Genomic DNA, 26,875 nt, shown 5'->3' with positions numbered 1-26,875 from the left:
GGAGAATACCCCTTACTACACTCAGAAAGAATACACAGTTGCCTATTTGGAATGAGTCTCAAAGTGGCCGTATACAGGCCTTCTATAAATCTGGTCCTGAAAAGGAGCCTGGGTATTTCATACACCATTCAAACTACAGAATAGATGGGTGTACTGACCCCAAGAACAATAAACACGCACGCGCACACACACACACACACACACACACACACACACACACACACACACACACAAAGACCTGGAACTCAGAAGGAGACTTGATAACCAATGACTTAAAGCATTTTCCTGACAAGAGCAAAGCCTCAAATTCAAACTCAGGTAGTCTCTGAAGTAGTATGAAAGCCCTAACAGTCCTTTTTGTTCAGAAACCCTAATAACAAAGAACCAGAAAAGTGAATCAGTGACTCTCTAGTTCCCAGGATACAAATGAGGCCCTTAGTTTAAGATTTGGGAGACTGACTATGAACACCATATCGCATGAAGTACCTGAATAGAGGGACAAAATATAAAGCTCCTAGAGAAGCAAATATTCATTCAGGCACCAACCACAAATAAAGTAGTTCCTAAGTACATCTCCATCTTTATATCACTCTAGCAGCTACTCCAACATATGTCATGGCTGCGAAGTTAAAAATGGCAAACTGGGGGTGAGGACCAAAGAAATAGCACAGTGGGTTGGGCACTTGCCTTGCATGCAGCCAACCCAGATTTGATTCCTAGCATCCATATATGGTCCCCTGAGCCCAATATGATGATTTCTGAGTTCAGTCAGAAGTAAACCCTGTGCACCAAGGAGGGTGGCCCATAAGAAATAAGCAAACAAACAAAAAGGGATTTTAGGAAATTGGCTCTGGTAAGATCAGAATCAAAATACTATATGCCTTAAAACTCATCTATTCATAACTTTGTAAATGACAGCTCTTTAATTTCAAAAAACAATTTCTTTACATGGAACAGGGTGGTATCCTTTTTACATTTTTGAGTAAATTCAGAACTACATAAACCATAGGCAAAAGTCACTGATAAAAGAGGTTATACCAGGGCCGGAGAGATAGCATGGAGGTAAGGCATTTGCCTTTCATGCAGGAGGTCATCGGTTCAAATCCCATTGCCCCATATGGTCCCCCGTGCCTACCAGGAGCAATTTCTAAGTCTGGAGCCAGGAATAACCCCTGAGCACTGCTGGGTGTGACCCCAAAAAGAAAAAAAAAAAGAGGTTATACCAGAATTCTAACAATTTTAACATATGAAAAAAAGATGACATTTTAGATGCTTCAAAAATAAGAATATATGAAAGAAAACAAGCAGAAGACATACTTAAAAAATACTGATAAATCTGAAGTTATTTTCATAAGAAATGCATCTAAGATTAATATGTGCTGAAAGTCAAGCAATTTTCTCTTATATTGTCTAATTTTATTAAAAGAGTTATACCAAAAAAACTTATATTTATTCTTCATTTATGCCAGCAAAGCATGACTAGTTGCAATAAAAGACAAATATTAAGCATATGATAAAAAGTAAATAAATTTTCATTATTTGATTTGTTATGAACTGATGCAAAACTTTTCTTCACTTCTATGAAACACTGCTCCAAAATTTAACTAGATAAATAAGCAATTTCTTTTCCAGAGTACTACTTGATTCTGTTAAGGTGATCTGTGTATTTAAGAAATGTTTGCTACTATTCTAAGTATCAAACAAATATGTAAGCACCTAATCTGGACAAACTACTAGAATAAGTTCTATATGAGCTTAAAAAATAAAAATGTAATTATATGTATATATGCTGATATACATATATACATATATATAATTAGACATTTGCAAGAAAAAATATTAAATTGCAAAATATACTAGGAGTAACCAATAATGTAAATTACTAAAAAAAAGTTAGAAAACATTTTTAATTCAAACAAGTATTCTTTACAGAATTAAACTATCAGTATAGCTCTTGAATATAAAATATAGAAAACCATATTTGATATAGCCCAAATCATTCTTTTAAGTACAAAAAGTGTTGTACTTAAGACAGAAAGTTACCAAAATGACAGAATACAGAGTTTTAAAAATACTAATCAGGACCTTTGTTAAATAATCCCAATTCGCCTAAACATTTTATTAGCCAAGAGAACATTCAGTAAAAAAAAATAAATAAATAGTTTAAATTAAAGCAAAATATGTTTATTACAATTTTTAGGAATACATACTATTCTCATAAGAGTATCTGATAGAAAAAGTAATAAACTTGAGTCACAAAACTGGTGCTTAAGGCCAGTCCTTACTACAAATATTACCTTAAAATTTAGTTTCCCTCATCTTAAAATAATCAAAATAATACCTGTTCAAAATAATCCTATGAGAAGTACTGGTAATTATATGTTGTTACAGCTATTTTCCTCATAGTACTAAGTCACTGGGACTTGCTTAACTTGAAAACTAAATTTTTAAAACATAGTTTAAAATTAGCAATGAAGCTGTGTACACCCACACTTGTAATTGAGATGCTACAAAAAAGTAGGTTATATAAGCACAGTGTTCTAAATTAAGTAAACAGTACCATTTCTTGATAACATAAAAAAGAAATTAAGAGGTGCACCAATAAATTAGTTCAGAGGCTGAGATGATGATATTTATTAAATGATGAATGAGTTTTTATTAAATGTTACAAGTCTGTGTGCATGTACATTATACTTACTGGTACAAAAAAATAACTAAGAAAATGTACTATTCTAGTATATTAAAATTAAGAAAAAGGAAATGAGATTTGTTTAGCATTTTATCTTTAGCAAGTGTCTTTATTAAAATAAAGCATCTCTGGGGCCAGAGTGATGGCACAGTGGTAGGGCATTTGCCTTGCATGTGGCTGACTGAGGACTGACTGCAGTTCGATTCCCTGGCGTCCCATATGGACCCCAAGTGAGGAGCAAGCACATAACCAGGAGTAACCCCTGAGCGTCAATGGGTGTGGCCCAAAAATAAATAAATAAATAAATAAATAAATAAATAAATAAATAAATAAATAAATAAAGCATCCCAATTAAAAATGAATTGGACAATACTAATATAGTCCAAAATAGTCTTATTAGCAGTCAAGAGCATAATCCAGCCACAGCAGAGTGGCTGTCTGTACTCTACAGAGTCACTGACTCCTAGGTTGATGGGCTCATGACTTCTAACATCCACAACCCATGGCTTTACCAGTCATTCTTCACAATGACATCCAGTCTACCATGCTTTATCTCAGTAAGGGCTCATTTAGACAAAGAGAAAGAGTCTATGGTTTCCAAATAAGAATGGTTTTAATAGAAAGAATTAGACAATACTAACCAGAGCTAAGAAAATGTACAGGAGAAACTAAGACCAGCTTCCAACAACCATATGGGACGTAAGCGGTCAAACCCAGATTGACCAAGTGCAAGGCAAACGCCCTACCGACTATGCTACCATTCAGGCCCCTCAGAGAATATCTTTGTTTTGCAAAAGCAAAAAGTAAAAAAAAAAAAGATTGAGATAGTAAGAATAATGTATCCCCTTCATCAACATCAAATTGTCCACATTCTAATTCCAGAAATCTGTAACATTTTTCATTAATTGGTAAAAAGAACAGGAAAGTTGTTAAATCCTCAAAAGAATCTTGAAATGGAGCTAATAGCAAAATAAGCCCAATGTAATTGTAAAGAGTCTTCTTAGAGGGGCACAAAAGGATGAAAGTGAACAGTAAATATGAGGGTGACTGCCAGAGATTGACATAATACCAAGGAAGTAATGAAAATGCAGCAACCTCTAGGAGCTGAAAAAAGAAAAGAAAAGAAAAGAAAAGAAAAGAAAAGAAAAGAAAAGAAAAGAAAAGAAAAGAAAAGAAAAGAAAAGAAAAGAAAAGAAAAGAAAAGAAAAGAAAAGAAAAGAAAAGAAGAGAAGAGAAGAGAAGAGAAAAGAAAAGAAAAGAAAAGAAAAGAAAAGAAAAGAAAAGAAAAGAAAAGAAAAGAAAAGAAAAGAAAAGAAAACAGAATCTGATTCAGACACTGAGTTTCAGTAACTTTCAACTTTGAATCTAAATTAATCTAAAAATTAACAGAACAAATGTGTTTTAAGCCAGTAAATTAGTGGTCATTTGCTACTCCAACTATAAAAAATTAATGACATGACTGTCCTTTACTGAACAATGTTTCACTTCACATCTTAGATCTTGCCCAGGAACCAACACCAGTAATTTCTGGGGGTTTTGTTAATTTTATAGTTTTTATTTTGTTTGTTTGGTTTGTTTGGTAGGGAGGGGACTGGAAGAAGGAAGAAAAGTTTTAACCATATTTGTCAGTACTTAGGGATTACTCCTAGTTCTATGCTGATCATTCCAGGCAGACTCAGGATACCATATGGGGTGTTAGAGATCAGCAATATGCAAGACCAGAACTCTACCCACTGTAGTTATGACTGCATTATGGTTCTGTCCCTGGGAACTGAAGTATTGCAATGTTTATGAGGAAGGCTTTATGATATGATAAACAACATAGGTACATAATAAATTGAAAAGAAGTACAGTAAGATGTAAAATGTGAAAGGCACAGTAAGAAAGATGCAAGAAAAGTCACACTTACAAGTTACAGAAAAGTACCTTCAATGAGCCATTGTAGACAAAAGAAATCACTATTAGGAAGACATATGCTGGGCTGGGAAGTTAATACAGTGAATTAGACGCTTGCCTTGCACTTGTCACTGGGGTTCAAACCCTGGCACAATATATGGTTCCCAGAGCCACCCAACAGGTATATTCTGAGTATTGCTGGTTGTGGTACAAAAAGAAAAAATAAAATTAAGTAAAATTAAAAGATTTTTCAAATATGCATCTTTCAAAACTGAACTATATAAATAAAAGGCATTGTCTTTACATTTTTAATATAAAGACAATATAAAATTCAGATATTCCATAATTTACTCCTCTGTAATATAGTCTATTAGTAGCTTTCAACCAAGGATACTAAAAATCAGGAAATGTCATATGTATTTAAATAATACTCTTAACAGTACTTCATTCATAAAAAGCGTAATTTATCAAGAGCCAGGTAATTGGTAAATTATGAAAATGTAGATTAGGAAAGGCAATATGTTGAAATAAAGCTATAAAACCTCAAATTGTACAACCATGAGCAAAACCTTTAATCCATGACAACCTTTCTCAGCAGAATGCTTTCAGATGAAAAAATTAAAATTCAATTCAAAATGTTTTGAAGAAAACTTATTAACTCATATAACAAAGAGTAGGGTTATAGTCATCAGAAGACTAAAGACTTGGTATATATCAATTTACCCCACTACACAAATCTAACAAATAATACTGTTAACAGTGTGCCATAAAGACCATGAAAAGATATTGTAAAATATATATATATTGAGGGCCAGAGAGATAGCACAGAGGTAGGGCATTTGGCATGCAAGCAGCCAATCCAGGACTGATGGTAGTATGAATCCCGGCATCCCAGATGGTCCCCCGTGCCTGCCAGGAGTAATATCTGAGCACAGAGTCAGGAGTAACCCCTGAGCACCATTGGCTCTGACTGAAAACCAAAAAAAAAAGATAGATAGATAGATAGATAGATAGATAGATAGATAGATAGATAGATAGATAGATAAGATAAGATAGATAGATGATAGATAATCTAACAGTAGTACCTAGCATTATATCTCCTCTTTTTTCAGCTGTTATTTCTATTTTTTTCTTTGGGGGCCATACCCAGGTTATTCCTGTATCAGTTGCATGCAAGGCAAATGCCCTACTGCTATGCTATCACTCTGGCCCCTGTCATTTCTATTTTAATTGCCCGGTATCATTTATTTCAAATCTAAAATGTGTTAAATTCAGTAAGCAAGACTAAGATACTTCAGTAATTTAATAGTGAACATGAGTTAATACACAAAAGTCATAATTTATAATCATTTTCTAACAAACTCATATAAACTTTTCATTGTTTTTTAACACACCTGGTTGTGCTCAGGCTTTATTCCTGGCAGTGCTTGGGGGACCATGTGTAATGCTAAGGATTCAATTTAGGTTGGCTGTATGCCAGGCAAAACCTACCATCTCTCTGGCACCTGAACCTTTTTTTTTTTAACTTAGTTTTGACTCCCCTTTTTTGTCCACTATGCAATAACTATTTGTTTGCATACACACGTGTTTGAGGTGCTATTCAGCCACTGTGCTTGCCAAGGACTAAACTCTTAATTATAATATTCAGTAACATTCTCTGGGTAGTGTTTATCAAGATACTTTTTTAGTTCACATATGTGGTCAGCAGGGGACCACACACCTGGTCAGGATACTCATGTTTTGTTATGAGCTCATTAAATCCTTCTGTAACTTCCAGATAAAGTACCTGAAGTCCACCTATATTTGAACATGTGCACACAGAATAAAAACTATAAAGACAGAGGTGGAGGCAGCTGGACTGGCAGTGATACAGGATGGGATATTCTGATGGCGAAATAAGATTACTGTGCAAACAAAAATAAATGTCAACTTCATTAGAAACACATATTTTTAAGAAAAAAGATATTATAAGGGCAAATGACTACTTAAAAAATCATATTATACAATGTTAAAATGATTCCAGAAAATAGTAATGTCAGGTGATCCAGATAGCTAGTACTTTCCCTTTTAGATATGCTCCATTTGAAACACTGATGATCTTGTCCATTTGATTGGGGGGGGGGGGGTAAGGAGTGGAATGAACAGACTGAGAAATAGCTCAAGAGTGCAGAAAAACCATGATTAAAACCTAATGACACCAAAAGATCTCTAAGAAACCTCTAGAAGTAACTCTTGAGAAGTATGCAGGGTAGCAGCATTCCAAAGACTACCTAGTGTGAAACCAAGTCTCCCCAAAATTGGATGACTGACAGAAATATTTCCTATTTCACACATGTATATACACACATATATTAAATGTTATGTTAAAAATACTTTTAATATAACTTTTATACAAGTTAAAAACATAACTTTAAATACAAGTTTTCTAGCTTAAGAACACAATTACACCTATGCTGAACTAAAGGTACATTTTTTACTTTTAGGGGATTAGTATGATATTCCATGATAGATAAAGAGTTAAAGACACAATCATTGAAATAGTTTCCTCATTCACAGGCATACAGATCACACTCCACAGAACTAAATATTTAAGGCTAAAGAGAAACTTAAAAAAAAAAATAAAACAGGCAAAGGTTGACATATAATGTTTTTCTTTAAGCACTATGGTTAAAAACATGTTTATAGTTGGGTTGCAGCCATAAAATGCACACCCCCCCCTTAATCTGTGCAACTTTCCCATCACCAATGTCCCCCCCACCAATTTCCCTATTCACCCACCCCGCCTGCTGTATTTCTTTGCCAATGGCATGGTAGTAATTAGTAATGATTTTTCTAACTGCCCTTATTACTCTTTGTGGTAAGTTTCATATCATGGACCAGTTCTTTCAGTCCTCATCTATTATCTATGAGTATTATTACTATACTACCATCTCAGATCATAATGCATAAAATACTATTAAAAATGAGTAACAAGCAGACACAAAGAAAAAAAATTAACACCTAGAAATTAAATAACTCATTACTGAAAAACAAGTGAGTTAAAAAAATCAAAGAAGAAATCAAAAGATTCCTCAAAACAAATGAGAAAGAAAACACAAAACACATCGGAATCTGTGGGACACAGCTAACTCAGTACTAAGAGAAAAATTTATAGTTTTGTAAGCGTTAATCAGGAAGGAAAGGGATAGGAGACTACATAAACAACTAAATGGTACAGCTTATAAAATTTTAAAGTGATCAAAAAATGAATGAAAAATAGTAAGACAAAAGGAAATTATAAAGCTTAGAGCAGAAATCCATACTTTTGTTTCAGCTTTTGGGCCACATCTGGCTATGAACTCAAGGCTTACTCAAGTTTCTGTGTTCAGGGATCACTCCTGACAGGGCTTGGGGTAATCAGTTCAGACCTAGGTTAGCTACACATGCAGGTGTTTCACACTCTGTCCTACCTTTCCAGCCTCATTTGGATCATCTTTTCAAGGCTGTCTGTATAATACAATACATGGAAGGTAGGGACCATTTTAGAATAATTTATTTTACCATTTCCAATTTACTTTACCATTTAATAAAGATATTGTCCTCTTCTCTAAGATAAAAGCCAGGCAAGCTAGCAGTCTAAAGAGCATTGAGTGGAAAAAAATAATCAGATCTAAATACCGAAGTCAAAGTCAACAATAGAATCAAGAGACCCAAACTAGCTAAACACAAAATGGACCTGTTACACTGTTTAGTTCTCAAAGCTAGGAGTGGAGATATGGGATGCATGAGGGGAACTATCATGGAGGGAAGTTAACAATGGTGGTGGTAATAGCCCTAAATCGCTGCCATAATAAGTGCCTGAAATACTGTGAAAGACTTGTAATTCACAGTGGTCTTAATAAAAAAATTATTTTTAAATAATAAAATAAAATATATAAGTTCCCTTAAAGCATAAGTCCACTCCTACTACAAAAATTGCTACATGTTCAGTTGTTATATGGCCAGCCTTATGGTCATGATGTATGATCTTTTTGATGAAGTGCTGGATTCGGTTTGCTAAGATTGTGTTGAGTATCTTTGCATCTATGTTCATTAGTGAGATTGGTCTGTAGTTTTCTTTCTTGGTGGTGTCTTTACTTTCTTTGGGAATGAGTGTGATATTAGCCTCATAAAAGGAGTTGGGGAGGATTCCTGTTTTTTCATCAAAAAGATCATACATCATGACCAAGTGGGTTTTATACCAGGAATGCAAGGTTGGTTCAACATATGCAAATCAATCAACATTATACATCACATCAACAAGAAAGACAAAAACCACATGATCATATCAATCGATGCAGAGAATACATTTGACAAAATCCTTTTATGTTAAAGACACTCAGCAAAATAGGGTAGAAGGAACCTACCTCAAGATAGTTACAGCTATCTATGAAAAGCCTACAGCCAACATTATACTTAATGGTAAGAAACTAGAAGCATTCCCACTAAGGTCAGGAACTAGGCAAGGCAGTCTACTTTCTCCACTCTTATTAAATATAACCACAAGAAAAACCCAAAAGACAATGGGAAAACCTATACTTCCAACATAAGTATAAGACCTGTATTACACCACCTCTTAACCTGCTTTTCCCCAAATGTAACATACTCTTTTGCATCACTTTGGTCCTTTAAATACTTTAATTCATTTTTCTTTAAAAATGTCTGTTCTACATATACATATGTGAGAACATACAGTTTTATTCCTATTTTTATCTTTTTTGGTTGTGTGACCTGTTTCTGTTTTCCTCTCTGTCCACCCCCAAATACACCGACAATATAAAGTAGCACCATTTCTCCCTGCAAAGGCACACTAAAAAAAGGGGAAATCTAACATATAAAAAAGAGCTCTTATCTACTAGGGATAGGAATTCATAGTTGTTTACAATACAGGGATATCTCCTACCTTGAAAATATGTCATGTGGACTCAACTTAGACCTCAGGTGATTAGATACCATCCGTCCAGCCTTGAACCCTGGATCCCAGACATAGAAACGGCACAGTTCTTCACAACAGCTGCAGGAAAAAAATCCCATCCAGGACAGCCTTAATACTGCTGGAAAACCAACAAGTGCCAGCTCTAATATGATATCCTTACAACGAGGAAAATGGGAACAACTTGACCTAAGAGCAGGTTATCCTACCTTACTAGCTAAAGATAAGACAAAATCAGAAGACTTGTCACCCTTTGGTTGTTCCAAAAGCCAAGATCGCGATTTACAGATGACTGGCTACTAGAACCATGACCAGACTGTATATATCTTGGAACCAATAAAAAAGCCCTAGTCTAGAGTTTGAACTATGACCTGCACAATAACCATGATCCCCAGTTCCAAAGACTGGCAGAGACAATTGCAACGGAATGGGGCTTCTGGAAACACAAAGAAAGACGCTATTCTAGGTGTCATCCTAGGTTCAGTTCAAAGACCAAGACCACCAACCACAGAAGATGGATTAAAATGACACTGAGAGAACAGAACTTCTAGAACCAAAACGACTGACTTCATCCTAAGTCACACTCCTGGACCTGTGCAGATACTGAGATCTCTAAATACAGAGGTCTTATCTCATCACCCAGGACTGAGCAGAAGTCTTCCAAACACCACGAAAGCACCACCGGGAGAGTAAATGATCCTGAATGGAGTCTATAGTTGATCCCATGACAATATACTCCAAGGGTGGAGAAACCCTATATCTCTTAGGCCAAGTTAATTCCTTTTCGAATGACCCCAATATTTACTGTGCCAGGGCAGGAGTGAAAAAAAAAACAAAAAGCACAAAACATTGTTTATTTTTATATATTATTATTTTATCTTCATTTATTATTATTATTATTATTTTTATTTACCTATCTATTTTTGGTGGATTTCATTGTTTTCGTGTGGTTATTGAAGTTGTTGTCCCCATTTATACTTATTTTTTTCTCTTCTTTTCTTTTCTTTCTTTATGTGCTCTGCCATATTTCTTATCTCAAGACCATGGCTTTTTTTTTTTTTTGTGGTGCTTATTGTTATTGTTGGACTCCTCACTGGATATTTGATACTTCTTTTGGTACTGGTGGAGTGTTTCACCTTCTTTTTCTCCTTTGTCTCTCAAACCGATGATGAGAGCCTCTAGAAGGATTCTGCCCATTTTCGGCATATCATACTTTTACCCCAGTTTATTACTTTTCTCTTCTTCAAACAAATCCTCGTAACTTGAACTAGCTAGTCCTGCCTCCCAGTTAGAGGGGGAAATAAGGGAGGCACCAAGACCAAACAGGTGCAAGACTACTAAGTAGTAGGCTAGGTACAGAGGGGACCACATATTCTAGCAGCCCTGGGGGTGAGGGAAGAGGATATGGGAGGTAGGACGAAAACGGAGGTGTAGGGAGGACAAATTGGTGATGGGAATCTCCCCTGATTTTATGTAAATATGTATCTAAAATATTATTGTCAACAATATGTAAGCCACTATGATCAAAATAAAAATTATATTAAAAAAGTTATGTATTCCTAAACATACATATAGCCTCCCCCATTACTTTCTTTCTTCAAACATCTTTTTTCTTTCTTTTTCTCAATTTCCTTTCTTTTTTTTTATATCTCAATTTCATCTATATATTCTATTTTTATATATATACATATTTTCTCTACCCTTACCAGTTTTGGTGCTGCTTAGTACAAAATCTAAGAAAACGTCTTGCCTGGGACAAAAGCTCAGACCACACCACAGATACTGTACGTGTAGTCTGTCATCCTTACCCAGAATAGCACCAGCAATACAAAAGGACACCATATGTTTTTATACAGGCACAGTAAATAAGGGGAAATCATGGACTCAGACACAAGATCTTATCTTTTAAGGATAAGAACTCACACTTTTTATACAAGGGTGCCTCCCATCCTGGACATATGTCATGTGGATACAACTCAGTCTCCACGAGATTGGACAGTGTTAGTTCATTCTCAAATCCCAGATCCCAGACATAGAACTGAAACAACCCCCGCAACAACACCAGGAACTAAGCTCCATTGGGAGATATACTTGTGCCAGTGTTAATATGACAACGAGGACAGCGAGGAAATGACAACTTGACCTAAGACCAGGAGGTCCTATCACATCACCTGAATATCAGAAGATGTATCGTCCTTTGAACTATGAAAAATAAGAGCGCTAACTACAGAAAACTGACTTTGACAACCATGACTGGGCAGAACGTACCTTGAGACCATTAAGAAAACCCTACCCTAGACTATAGCCCAGGTCTCCTACAAAAATCAAGATTTCTTAGTGCAGAGGCCCAATTCTGACAACAGAGACTGAGCAGAACCTTTGGAACCATAATTTCCTAGACTTTGGCTTAGGGAACGAGCAAAAACATGGAGCACATGATACAAAAAACGGAACACACCAACAATGTTGGAACAGTACCTCTAGAACCTTAAAGACTCTATCCTAGTCCTTGTCCTAGGACCTGCGCAAATACCAAGATTGCTTGCTACAGTGGCCTTATTTTCTCACCCACAACCGAGAGGAAAGGTTCCTGACACCACAAAAAAAAAAAAAAAAAAACTGGATATGGCAATGAGAAGGTATGGAGCCAGTGGTTGTTCCCATGACGATATGCTTCAAGAGTGGAGAAACCCTGAATCTCTTAGGCCACAGTAATTTCCTTCCTTCCCTAATACTTACTGTGCCTATACAAAAAAAAAAATAAATAAATGGTGGGGTAACACCAAGCCCTGGCACTGCACCACTTTTTCTGGTTTTGTTTTGCTTTATTTTTTTTTTGTTTGTTTTTTGATATTATTTCACTTCTCTTTTTTCTTCCACTTTTTTCTTTCTTTTTCACTTTTGTGGATATTATTTGGTGATTTTTTTTTCTTTCTATTTTAGTAGTTGATACCAAGTTTTTTCTTCTCTTTTCCTTAACCTTTTTATCTCCAACAGAATAGCATAACTTGAATCATTCAGCCTCATAAATTGAAGGGGGAAAAGAATGATACCAGGACCAGTCATATGAACATGTAGTGTAAATAAAAAATGACCAGACTGGAACACCAAACAGAATAGATACCCAACCTATAACAAGCTGTAAGATGGAGACCAGTTACACTAGGATTCTGGGGGGTAAAGGAGGGATATGTGGGAGACAAGCTGGGAACAGGAGTGGAGGGAGGACAACATTGGTGGTAGGAAAGCCCTTCATTCATTGTCACTATGTACTGTAAATAATTCTGTGTAATGAACTTCAGTCACAATAAGAAAAAAAAAAGCAGGGCCAGAGCAGTGGTACAATTGGTAAGGCATCTGCCTTGCCCATGCTAGCCTAGACAGACCACTGTTTGATCCCCACCAATGTCCTATATGTTCCCCGGACCCAGGAGGGATTTCTGAGCACGTAGACATGAGTAACGCCTGAGCGTCACCAGGTGTGCCCTAAAAACCAAAAAAAAAGAGTATGTGATATCCATTTTTAATTCTAGACTCAATTTTAGACATCAATTTGTCCTCCTCAGAGTACATGAATATTGTACTTAGCAATACTATACTAAGCATTGTAGTCTGAGAGGATAACTAATACAATTTCTATATCTTGATTTTGTGGAGATCTATTTTGTGACCCATCGGCATGTTATCTATCCTAAATAATGTCCCAGGTGCACTTGAGAAGAATGTGTAGTCAATTGGAGAAGATGAAGAGCCCTATATTTTTCAGGCTCCTCTCTTCCATTCTTCCTTTAAGGTCAGTGCTTCCTTGAAATATATCAAATGTTATGCTGAGGATCAAATATTATACATAGCAAAAATAAATTACATATGTTCCCCATCTAAATAAATCCTAAAATGCTCTAAAAAATCACATGGATGCTCATCATTTCCCAAAATATCCAATATTTTTCAACCAGTATTTTAATCAATTACAGCTTTTTAACTGCCAAGTATTAAACTGCTCAACAATTCAGATATGTGTTCATTAAGTATTAAAATTTCAACTACCTGTTACTCTTTTTTATTGAATAAAATATGCATAATCTACAATATAACCACACATTGTAATCAAACTCTCCAGTATGTGGAGAAATATGAGGACAACCTTTTTAATCCTCAATAATCTTTACCAATGTTTTATTCTTTTAATATTTTATAAGATTTTAATTAAAATATGCTTTAGTAGTGTATATTTTACTATACTAAAGTTAAAATGTTTTCATGTTTTCACTTAATCTTATAATTGTAAAGGCTAAAATGTTTTAAGTATATACATCTTTTTATATTTTTTCATTTTTATTTAATTTTTAATACTGTATTTGCCAGTGTATAAGATGACCCTTCAATCCATGAAAAACTTCCTAAAAGTTGGGAGTCATATTATATGCTGGTATACAGCATGCTGAAACTTGTTCCAGCTTCAGGGAAGAGTGATCCGTACCCCTCTTACTTTTAAGAAGTAACTTACTTTTAAGACTTTTAGGAAGTTTTTCATGGCTTATTGAAGGGTCGTCATATATGCTGGCAAATACGGTACATTATTTCACTTTTATTTAAAGAAAAAATATTTTATTTAAATTTGTATTTTAAATTTATTTAAATATTTCATTTCATTTTTTTATTTAAAGAACTGTGATTTACAATGTCATTAGTTAAGTTTTAGACATATAATATTTCAATGCCAATCCCATCACCATGTTAGGATCTAAAGTTTGATTTAGAAGTAATGGTAACCTAGGGGCCGGAGCGATAGAACAGCGGGTAGGGCACTTGCCTTGCACGCGCTCAACCTGAGTTCAGTCACCGGCATCCCACATGGCCCCCCGTGCATGCCAGGAAGGCGTCCTGAGCAAAGCTAGGAAGAGCCCCTGAGCATAGCCGGGTGTGGTTAAAAAAATACAAAAAAAAAAAAAGGGAAAAAAAAAAAAGAAGTAATGGTAACCTAGCTTTGCTTTGAACCTAAGTACAGCCAAGGTGGGCTCAAGATTTATGGAAAAAAAAAACTAGGCCACAACAGTCAATTTCAGGAACTTAAAAGGCATGTACCAAAACATTTACCAGGTGTCGGCAACCTGCGGCTCCGGAGCCGCATGCGGCTCTTTTGAAGGCTTGCCGCGGCTCCGGAGCCGATGTCAGAAAAAAAAAATACTGCTTTAATCTCAGCTCCGCTTCTCTCCGCTATATCTATAGCAGTGAGGCGGAGCTGAGGAGCGGAGCCAATGGAGGCAGCCGTACCTGGTGACGTATATAGCATTAAGGTAAGAAACAATATATGCAGTGTTATATTTGTTTTAAATGTTGCAATGGTTTTGCGGCTCCCAGTTTCCTTCGGAAACGGGTCCAAGTGGCTCTTTATGTCTGAAAGGTTGCAGACCCTTTAAACTATCAACACCTGGGAGCCTGTGGTGGACAAGGTCATGCCCCTCCTCTACTACTTCAGCTAGATAAACTAACAATTTGGGTGCCTGCAGATTGACAAGGAGTCCCTTCCCTTCTACTTCAGCTGATGCATCCTGAGGCCCCATAACCACAATCCACCATTCTAGATATCTAGCTATAAAAGAAAACAACCTAGACAACAGCCAATCAACTTAAAAGTTGACTGTATAGCTTGAAGCCTTTGAGAGCTCAGTAAGGAGTTGTTGCACAGAGGGGTGACCCCAGCATGCTGCTAAATAAACTTCCAAGCCTTATTGGAGTACTTAGTTCATCTCATTGGTGGCCTTTGTAGGATAAATCTCAAAAACGGAGCTTACAACCAGTGTCAACTCCCATCATCAGTGCTCCCAGTATTCTGTCATCCCCACAATCTTGACAAGCAAATAACAAATTTGGTGGGTGCAGCTTAGATGTCATGCTTTTAGTGTTAAGTCTGTGCTTTCGATGTAGAGCTCAATCACTCTCCTTCATCAACTAAGTCCCAACTCCTGGTCTCTCCTTGTTTCCTTTTATCATTTTCTTTCTTCCTGTCTTAATTTCTTTCCTTCTCTGTCCTTCCCTTCCCTACGTTCTAGGGATAACAGTGATCTTGGAATTCCACTTTACTTAATTACATTTTCTCATCCAACTATTCTCTATACGACAGATAAGTGAGGTCATCCTGTGTTTGTCTTTGTTCATAAACCATTCTGGTGTGCATACATCCTTTTGATTAATTTTTAAGTCCTATGGTAGCCCTTATATGTTTTTCTCTCTATTATAACTTACAGTAATCTATCATATTATTATATAATATTATATATTACTATATATTATATAAATTATATGTATTATATATTATATTATATATAAAATATAAGAATTTCCGTTGAGATCCTCATCCTCTTTTTTTGTTATTATTTGCCAAAAGTTTCCCTACCTAAAGGAACACTAAACACTAAAGAAATCTAAACTTTGAGAATGTTTTATATAAATAGAGCTAGAACATATATCCTTGATATATGATGTGCGAATACAATTTTAATGTAACAGTACTCTTAGAGCTGGCCAAGATGATAGTACAATGGGTAGGTCTCTTGCCTTGCACACTGTTCAATCCCTGGGAACACATTTAGTCCCTGGAGCTCCACCAGGAGTAATTCTTAACCACAGAGTCAGGAATATGCCCTGAGAACTGCTGAGTGTGACCCTCCTCCCCAAATAAAGAAAATAAATTCAACAGGGTCGTTATCTAAACTTTTTACCTTAAAAAATTAATGATAGGAAATTACTATTCAGAATTGTTTCAAGTATGGATAAGGGAAACTGAATTATTCTGCTTTGAAGGCTATTATTTTTTATTTTGTTTTGCGGCCACACCCAACAACGCTATAACTCCAGAGATTACTCTTGCATTTGTACTTAGGAATTACTCCTGGCAGTACTTGGGTAGCATATCGGATGCAGAGGATCAAACCTTGAATGGCTGTCTGCAAGGCAGACACACTTACACCTTACACACTGTACTATCTCTCAGGCCAGGGTGCTATTTTTGTCCCTCTCTCTCCAACTAGCTATGAAGAAAAATAAGGTAACAGTTTTGAGTCACCTAAGTGTACCAATTTACCATTAATAAACATTTTGAAAGACAACAACATTTGTACTAAAATCTAATATTTCCCAAATAAAAATGTTCCTAATTCTGCTAGCAAACAATCCAAGATAATGATGGCTATCAAGAATTCACAAATTTTGAACTGTGAAAATAGGAGCCACTGTGCAGTGCAGAGGGTAGAGCATTTACTTGTCTTACACCTAGCTGTCCTAAATTTAATCTCAGCATCTCAAATGGTCAGCTGAGCGAAGCTGAAAACAATCCCTGATCAAGAAGACAGGAGTAACCCCTGAGCACCTCTCATGTGGCCTGACACCACCAGTACCCAATGGAATTGACAATTATTAACTCTACAACTATTTTAAATACGGTCTCTTGGATTAGAGAGGTAGTGCAGGTAAGAAGAAATTTGAGCAACAAGTCCCAGTATGACAAATGGTCAAAAGGCACATGAAAAAAAATGCTCCTCATTATTAATCATCAGGGATGCAGATCAAAACAACGATAAGATACCATCTCACACCACAGAGATTGGCACACATCACAAAGAATGAGAACAATCAGTGCTGGCGGAAAGGAACTCTTATCTACTGCTGGTGGGAATGCCCTCTAGTCCAACTTCAATGGAAAGCGATATGGAAATTCCTCCAAAAACTGGAAATTGAGCTCCCATTCGACTCAGCTATTCCACTCCTAGGGATATACCCTAGGAACACAAGAATACAATACAAAAATCCCTTCCTCACACCTATATTTATTGCAGCACTATTCACAATAGCCAGGTTCTGGAAACAACCAAGATATCCTTCAACAGACGAATGGCTAAAGAAACTGTGGTACATATACACAATGGAATATTATGCAGCCGTCAGGAGGGATGAAGTCATGAAATTTTCCTATACATGGATGTACATGGAATCTATCATGCTGAGTGAAATAAGTCAAAGGGAGAGAGACAGACGCAGAATAGTCTCACTCATCTATGGATTTTAAGAGAAATAAAAGTCATTTATGCAACAATCCTCAGAGACAATGAGAAGAGGGCTAGAAGTTCCAGCTCACTTCATGAAGCTCACCACAAAGAGTGGTGAGTGCAGTTATAGAAATAACTACACTGAGAACTACTATAACCATATGAATGAATGAGAGAACTGGAAAGCCTGTCTAAGAGTACAGGTGGGGATGGGGTGGGATGGAGGGAGATTTGGGACACTGGTGGTGGGAATGGTGCACTGGTGAAGGGGGGTGTTCTTTACATGACTGAAACCTAATCACGATCATATTTGTAATCAAGATGTTTAAATTAAGAAAAAAAATCCCAGTATGGTCTTCTGGTCCATACCCTTGTCCTGAGCTCTGTGTCAGGGAGGGTAATTATTCAAAAGTTAAACATAAACAAATAAACATATACAGTCACTTCAAAACTCACACTCATGCAATTTGTTAGAGGATTAAAACTGCAATAAAGCGACCTGAACTTTTCAAATAAATTTCATGTAACTCAATTAGGCATTGAGTTCACACACACACACACACACACACACACACACACACACACACACACGCACGCACGCACGCACAAACATTTAAAACGTATGATTGATAAAACAGTAACTTTGAGATCCAATAGCTAAATGGACCTAGAGCAGGGTTTGGTCTCTACCACCTCAAGGTCTCCCAAGCACCAGCAGGGGGGCGTGGCACCCAGCACAAACAGGGTTACCCCTTAAACACCAGTCACTGGCTCATAAAATCAAACAAACAAAGAAAAGAAAAAAGAAAACAAGTCACTTCAAGCATATCTTTTTTATTGGTTATCTTGAAGCAGATCATGAAGGGAGCAGGGAAGGCCTGGTGCAATTCTTTGCTGTTGGTTTGGCAAATGCTTTCTGATGGGGTTTTCTCCACGCTGAGATGCCCAAAGACCTTTTTGCACCAAAGGCCTCAAGTCTCAGGTAGGTAGCAGAGGGTCAAAGGTGTGAGTGAGATGCTAAACTGAACAATCCAGGGTGATGCTGGATTCTGGGTTTAAAGGTGTTGCTTTGGGGTTTGGAGGCAGGCAAGCAGTGGAGTGTGTGTGTGTGTGTGTGTGTGTGTGTGTGTGTGTGTGTGTGTGTGTGTGTGTGTGTGTGTGTGTGTGTGTGTGTGTGTGTGTGTGTGTTGCTTTGGGGTTTGGAGGCAGGCAAGCAGTGGAGTGTGTGTGTGTGTGTGTGTGTGTGTGTGTGTGTGTGTGTGTGTGTGTGTGTGTGTGTGTGTGTGTTGTTTTTGAAATCGTAGATAATACCGAGCTAAGCTTAGGGCGCCTGTGGGTGTCCCCAAAACCCTTCACCCACCCAGCCAGCTCCAAGCCCCTTTAGGCCTGCACAGCCCCTTGCAGCCAGCCAGCCAGCCTAGCACTCAGCGGGGCTACCAGGCAATGAGACCCGCCCCTGGCCCGGCCCACCCCGAGCGTCCGGGGGCCGCAGCCTACCTCTTTCTTCTTCTGACCTCCCCCGAGCTGGATGCACAGGAGCAGCAGCAGCAGCAGGAAGGGGAAGCTCCCGGGGGGCAGGTAGCGCAGCCGCCGCCCCGCCGGCCTCCGGCGTGAAGGAGCGCCCCTGGCACCCATCGCCGCAGGGCCGGTCCTCCTCCACGCTCTGTAGCCGTGCGCGCCCAGCTCCTACGCGCTCACACTCGTCGGGCCGGGCTAGGCCGGGGAGCCAGTGGCGTGGCCCCCGGGGAGCGTGTCTGCGGCGTCGCCCGGCCCTCGCGTGGCTGCCTAGCGGCAGGAGGAGGAAACAGACCGAGCATCCGGTTCACCCCGAATTCGGACCTGGGAAGGCACCGGAGGGGGGCAGGAAGTGGGCGTGGCTAGGCCCAAGCCCCCAGGCCTAGGTAGCTAGGCAGCCAGGCGCTAGGCCATTCATTGTCTTGCAAGAGTCCCCAATGGCACGGTGCAAATCTGGTGCTCTTTGCAAAGGAATCTAATCCTGGTGACTAGGCTGGTACATTGACACCTTATTTCTACTACAGAGAAACCTGATTTGTTGATGGAGGCATCTACAAAAATATCACCAGACCTGCCCCGCCTTGCCACCAGCCTTTTTCTTGAAGATAGTTTGAGGGACACACAGTTGTGGTTCCGTCTCTGAAGCTGTCTAACAAACCTAGAATTCCCTCAATAGATAGAGGCAGCCTCCAGTTTTCACCTCTGATCCTTCTCAGATCACTACTCTTACTACTCTGATTCTATTGTTCTTTCATTTTTAGCCCTCATGGAACAAAGAGGACCTGGACAATTGAAGGGAGAAATGAGCAGTACCTAACTCATCCAGTACCTAACTCTGAATATTTGCACATCTAAAGCAACTAGAAGGGTTATTTGGAATGAGTCCAGAACTGTTCGTGGAGCTGGAGAGAGTATACAGGGACTTAAGGTGTTTGCTTTCCATGCAGCTGGCCCCTGTTCAATCTAAACATTCATGCCTGAGCACTGAGCATCCTGGATGTTGCTCAATCCTGGCACCCCCAAAAGAGAATTTATTGTTGTACAGCTCCATAATCACACTCTCCTCTTTTTTGAGAATTCTTAGATTATGTTTGGTAAATTTATGAAGCAAAAGACTTTTAGCATAGTATTTCTAATCCAAATACAGTGGGTTACAAAATAATCTATTATAATTAAATAACTTAATCAAAATTAAAATAATCCATCTTTCTTTACATGAATAAAAACAAATATTTATTTAGGGGAAACTTGAAAACAAAAGAAGTAAAGAAAACCAATGTATAAACATTCAAGTATCACTGTAATTTTGATGAACCAAGAGGCAAAGAATCGTGGCCTCAGGTTAACTTAAGTGTCCTAGAGCAAATAAAATCTGCAATAACATACACTTCAACATCACATCTATCCCCATTTTAAAAAAAGGTTTATTTTGAAATAATAATAAGCATTATGCAAAAATGTTGCATAACTATTCTGTGATATAAAAATATTTCTATGGGAAACAAGCTATAAACTGATATTACTACTGCTTTTTGATGCCTGCTTTCATAACTAAACAATATTTTCACAAGAGATCAATAGAAGCACAATTTAAATTATTTTTCAGTTCAGTGTCAGATGTTTTGAAAAGTCAGGGACTCCAGATTAAGAACTACTCCACCGCAACCCTGTTATGTCTCATTAAAACAATTTCAGATTAATAGCTAAGGCCAGAAAAATCTAACTTCTACTTGAACAGCTATAGAAAAGGGTAGAGCAGGTATTTGAATTTTGACACTCTAGCTTCTTTGACACTTGTATATGCCAAGCCATACTGCCTTAAATTTAAAGAAATTTACACATAATCTACCAGATTTATTTTTTAAATAGAACAGGGATTATTTTTTTAATTAAAAAAAACTTTATTTTTTTAAATAGAGCCACAGTACAAGGGTTAAGGTAGATGAAGCACGTGGCTGACCTGAAGTTGTTTCTTGGGCACCACATGGTCACCTCAGTCTGGCAAAGAGCAGCTCTGAGGTTTCCTGAGCTCTTCTGGCCATGTGGGCCCCTGAATATAGCTAGGATTGCTCAGTTATTTCCTAGATCTAAAAGGCAGAGTAAAACCGTATCCACTGGCTCTCACATAGTCAAGATCACAGGGAGGCACCCTGACACTCGTGGGCTGTGTTTGAAACCTCATTCCTGCTACAACTACACCACTGTTTCATTTGTACTTATCAAAATTAATGAAAAGACTAAGTTACATGTCCTTTATTGCCTCCTTATTCTTCTTTTGTTTTGTTTTTGTTTTCTGGCCACTTCCAGCAGTGCTCAGTGCTTATTCATGGCTCTGTATTCAGGGATAACTTCTAAGATGACTCAGGGAATCATATATACCATAGAACCCAGGATGAGGTTTGCTTAATATGTGTGCATATTCTGTTCCTGGTCTTCACATTGCTCTCCCATCTGATAAAACATTTTCCCATAATTAGATTTTCATATGGTACACTTCTCTCATTTTATTCAGGTGAGTGCTCAGATGTTATAAATTCATCTCATTTCTCAAACAGCTTCTCTGAAAACAATAACATTCACCCCTTAACATTTTAATGACAATCACCATTTGAAATTAGATAATTAGTTGGATTATAGTGAGTATTTCTGATTTTCTGCTTTCCTATGTTAAGTTCATCCAACAAGACTTGGTATCCATTGCCTGAAATAATCTTTGTTTTAATCTTTTTTCTGGTAGCCATCATTAATAGACAGTATGCTTTCATATTCACTTAACATGGCCCATTAAAATGTATAAGGTAAATAAATATCTTTTTCTGCTACTCAGAATAACAGATTATTAGAGGAATGAATAACTTCAGTCATTTATTTCCAAAAGTTTATATCTAACTGTGCCATGTCTTTATTGAGGGTGATGGGATAGTGTTCAGGCCACATCCAGCAGTGCTCAGGGTCTTCTCCAACATAGTACAGGTATTCTCCCTATCATACTTGAGCACCTTACTGGGGTAGGTTATATGTAAGGCAAGATACTTTATTCTTGTACTCTGTAGCCACCAATCAGGTCATCTTTAAATAACTTCCAAACAGTCATCCAAACTCTTGTTTATGGCACAAAGTCTGATCAAATCTTTTCCGTTGCTTCTAAACAAACTAACGTGAACCCTCCAAAATTTCATTGACAAATAATCTTGAGAATTAATTTCCAAAATGAACAACTATGAATTAGTTTCCTAAAGATGACAGAATTGGAAAAAGTGCCTGCAGTGAGAGCTGACTCTTTTAATTGTACCTGCCCATATGTGTAAAGACAATGGCCTTTTTTTGTACATAAAATAACTACCTTTCCCACCCATCCAAATGGATCTGTTTCCACCACATCAGATTTATAAGATTTAAAAAACTCAGAGGACCAAACAAAAGTGGAATATGTATGTATGTATATGTACATGTATATATGTATGTATATATATAGATGTTAGTATAGATTCTAATGTAGCAAAAATCCTTTCCTTAATCAGAAGTCTCCAATTTTTCCTATCAATAATATTAAAGCACACAAATCTACTTGTCAGATGTAAATGATTAAAAAATAGTTCTGCTGGTAGAATGCTATGTGATTTTTGATAGATTACTCAAAAAGAGTTCAAAGAATTGAGTGATACTGTGATGACAGATTCCTTCTATTTCTGTCTCTTTATTGTGAACATTGATTCTAAGCACTTAACATAAAACTTAAAAATAAGATTAAAACTGATAAATATCATCTTATTTCAGCAATAATTAATATTTGACCGTATATACATGAGAAAATTTAAAATCTTAATTTCTGTAGGTAATGTTTTCTAAATAAGATTTAGAAATTTAACATTTTATAAAATTCACAAAAATAGTATTCTGATCACTTAGGTCCTATAATTACTAATTAAAATAGTATAAAAAATACATGTTAGGGGCTAGAGAGAAAGTAGTGTGGTAGTTGCTTACCTTACAAGTGGGCTACCCAAAAACAAACATAATAAGAAACATTTTATGATATCTTATGGTCATAGAATTTTTTTGTTTGTTTTTGGGTCACACCTGGCAGTGAGCAGGGGTTACTCCTGGCTGTACGCTCAGAAATCGCTCCTGGTAGGCTAGGGGGACCATATAAGATGCTGGGATTCGAACCACAATCCTGTTTGCAAGGCAAATGCCTTACCTCCATGTTATCTCTCTGGCCCCGTCATAGAAATGTTTAATTAAATTTTATTTAACATAACTTATTTGCAGAGAATTAATTCCAAATATTATTTAAAAATCAATAAAAAAAGTTCCTACATAAATTTTGCACATCAGTACCATAAACCTTATCATTATCATAGCCATGTTGACTACGCTATAATTTTTAAAATAAAATACATAATTACAAAAATCAGAATAAAATTCTGTCAAAAAGTATGTTGCAACTGGGAAAATAAATTGATTCAACTACATTGAAAATCTATTTCTCAATATACTACCCTATAACCTAGTAGATTCAAACAGCCAACAAATAAAATATAGGCATTTGTATTGTATCAGTCATAAAAGTACAACTCTGAATAAAGAGTTCAAGTATACATCAACACTGAAAGGATGAATACTTTGTGGTATAATTGGAAATGCACTATTCTAAACTGAGTAGTGAAAAGAAAACACCACTTCTATAGATTAATTGGTAATTGTTTAACATTGTTCTCTCAATGCCAGGATAGCTGAGTTCTGTTTGCATATATCCAGTCTCTCATTTTCTATAATTAGATATTCACTCTCTTGTTTATAGGAATGACTGGTACACAATGAATGCAAGCTTATTTTTACAACAAAAGTGATCACAGAATAATAAATAGGCATCCAGCAGTGCCTCAAAATATGTTTGCTAGGACTTGCCATCCATTATGCTACAATATTATGATTGACAATGGCATGAATGTTATTATGCCATGTTCCAATACCACAGCCACCATCAGAGTACCTGCTTACCTCCACCAAACTCCCAAAGACCCTGCCCCTACTGTCCCTATCCAAAGTAAGCTTATTTCTCTATACCAGTGCTCTAATTCTTTGGCCATTTGTGGCTTCCTTACTATGTCTCTTCACACAGCATGATTCCCTACAGTTCTGTCTATGAATAGTGGCAAATTGCATGATTTCATCTTTTCCTGTAGTTGAGTAGAATTTTCTTGTGGATATTTGCTTTAATTTATATATTTAGATGTTTTTACTGCTCTTTTAACAATATAAATTGTAGTTCCACAAGTTAAAAATGAATCTGTGGTATAGCACCAGCATGTAACTGTTGCCATCTTCATAATCATATAATTTTTTTCCACTTCTGGTCACCAACTGTGTGTCTTGATTGCATTCAATTGGATTTGTCACAATTGGATTTATATAGGCATAATATAAACCAATACAAAAATCAACAATACCTATATGTAAAGTCAATGCATTTTATAATATAAAGTTTTAGTCACAAGTCTAATATATGGGAATTGGTGGAAATAAAGAAAATTATTCAGAAGAGGATAATACTATTCAGTGCTTGCTATTGAGTGCATGGTTGTGGCAAGTAGGAAACCTCCTCCTTTTCCTGTTCATTCTTGATGGAGAGACCAAGCAGATTATTAGAAAAGAACACTTTTAAACACATTTAATTACATATAGAGTGAGAATATATATGTGTATATATTTTATGTGTGTATATTTTCTTCTAGTTCTGGCACAGAAGGACATCATATGTGATTGGCCAAGGAAGTGTATATTTTTGGTTTTCACTCTGTAATCTTAAATTGGAATAAGGCTTCTCTGAGCATAAATTATAAGCAATGATGATGAAACCATGCAATTTACTGCAACATGAATGAAACTGGAAGATATCATGGTAAATTAGTCAACCAGCAAAATAGGGATAAACAAAAGATATTTATGAGTATTTAGAATAATAGGATGCAGGAATTCAGGATTTAAAGCATGGATACTTAGATTACCCTTGTCCCCACTCTACAGGGAGAAGGAAATAAATAGAAGGGAGAGAAAGTCAGATGAAAAGTAACAGTGCTAAGGTGTCAAGGGGACACAGGTACGTGGGTGGTAAGGAATAGTAGGCCTTAATATCCAGACCACAAGATCAACAACACTGAAATCACGAGACCCAAACTTTAAGGTCCAAATTCAAGATATACCTATCAAGATGGCAGACTGAGGTAGGTGTGGAAATATGAGAGGGATCTTGGGAATATTGGTAGGAAGTTGACACTGCTAGTGATGTTGGTGCTAGAACCATTGTATGTCTAAAACTCAAGTGGAAAATATTGTAAATCATGTTGCTTTAATTATTAATCTATCACAAAAAATATCAGGAGAAAATAAAAAGAATAATTTACCCAAGGTCCTAGCAGATGTTAGGATACACTTACGGATAAACTTATGTAGACTTATGGATAACCTTATGGAATAAAATCCATATCCTTAAAATATCTTGTCAGTTTTGAATCAGTCCAAGTCATCAGGAACCAATAGCTACAGACATGATCTTTATTTGTTTTGTTTTTTTTTCTAGAATGCTGCTAGAGAGAGACCGTAGGCAAGAAAATCTCTGACTGGGTCTTTCTTGATGTTAAAGAAACTATTAAATATTTTGCCAATGTCAAAAGTTTAGGAGGTATTTTTTTTTTTTTTTTGGTTTTTGGGTCACACCTGGCAGTGCTCAGGGGTTATTCCTGGCTCCAGGCTCAGAAATTGCTCCTGGCAGGCACAGGGGACCATATGGGGCGCCGGGATTCGAACCGATGACCTCCTGCATGAAAGGCAAACGCCTTACAGGAGGTATTTTTTATAATTCCAATTGTCTCTGGGAAATATCACCAGAAAGAACTTAGCCATTACATAAAAAAAATAATCTAAATAAAACAATGATTTGTTCTGAAAGAGGACGAATTTTATTGAGGCAATTTTGAAAGCAACATTGGTCAGGAAGTTTGCTGCTTGTGAAGCCTTTAATCTCTAGAACTAGTCCTAATCAGAGACATGCGACCCAATGACTGAGTTGATGAAACAATCTGAACCATTTTTCACAAGACAAGGAAAATCTTTACAAATTTTAAAAGTAATTCTAAAGCACATTTTACTTAACTATACTTTTAAAAACAGAGTTTCTAGGCTCCATCTTCATTTTCAATATTTCAAGGATAGACCTATGAAATCTTTATTCATTAATGTTTTAAATACATTCTTATTCAAATAAAATAAACAGTACTCCCTGAAAGTGGGTACAAGACCAGAAAATACTTAATCAAGAAGCAATAAAAAATATGATCATATAACCAAAAAATATCAAGAAAGCTTATTTCAAAGTAAATAAAAGTAAACCGAATGCTGAAGGTCTCAATAAAAAATTAATCATATCTCTGTTCAAAGTCTACTGTGATCCGGATGATACCTTGGATAGACAAACAGGTGGAGATTTCAGGAGGCCACCAATGTGTTCATTATTTCTGAGTCTAACATTCTGATCTGACAGTGAAGGTCCAGACAGATATTGGTAGAATGTTTTTATTAATATTCTCCAGTTAAGAACACATATCAGTTTGAGCCAAACATTGTGTATTGGTTCATTGCAAATTAGGAACATAACTTACTGTGAAGAACTATAGGGAATCTCAGCAAGAGGGAATCAGAAAGCACTTGTCATAGACAGACTTGTTTTTAATCTTATTTGAGAGAATTCAACAAAAAACACAGTTGTGTGCTGGACTG

General features: G+C 36.7%; 1 protein-coding gene across 4 annotated transcripts in view; it reads right to left on the bottom strand.

Moving 5' to 3' along the window:
- TUSC3 (tumor suppressor candidate 3) overlaps positions 1–19,336 on the bottom strand; it is a 156,395-nt gene extending 137,059 nt beyond the window's left edge. For all 4 annotated transcript variants that reach the window (XM_049772381.1, XM_049772380.1, XM_049772383.1 and 1 more), the window contains exon 1: positions 19,079–19,336. In XM_049772381.1, coding sequence (XP_049628338.1) covers positions 19,079–19,216 — 138 coding nt within the window. In that variant the 5' untranslated portion in view covers positions 19,217–19,336. The remainder of the gene's footprint in view (positions 1–19,078) is intronic.
- Between the last annotated feature and the right edge of the window lie 7,539 nt (positions 19,337–26,875).

Source organism: Suncus etruscus, chromosome 4 (assembly GCF_024139225.1).
Source record: "Suncus etruscus isolate mSunEtr1 chromosome 4, mSunEtr1.pri.cur, whole genome shotgun sequence".
NCBI classification, from domain to species: Eukaryota; Metazoa; Chordata; class Mammalia; order Eulipotyphla; family Soricidae; genus Suncus; species Suncus etruscus.
This window is presented reverse-complemented; position numbering and strand designations above follow the sequence as displayed.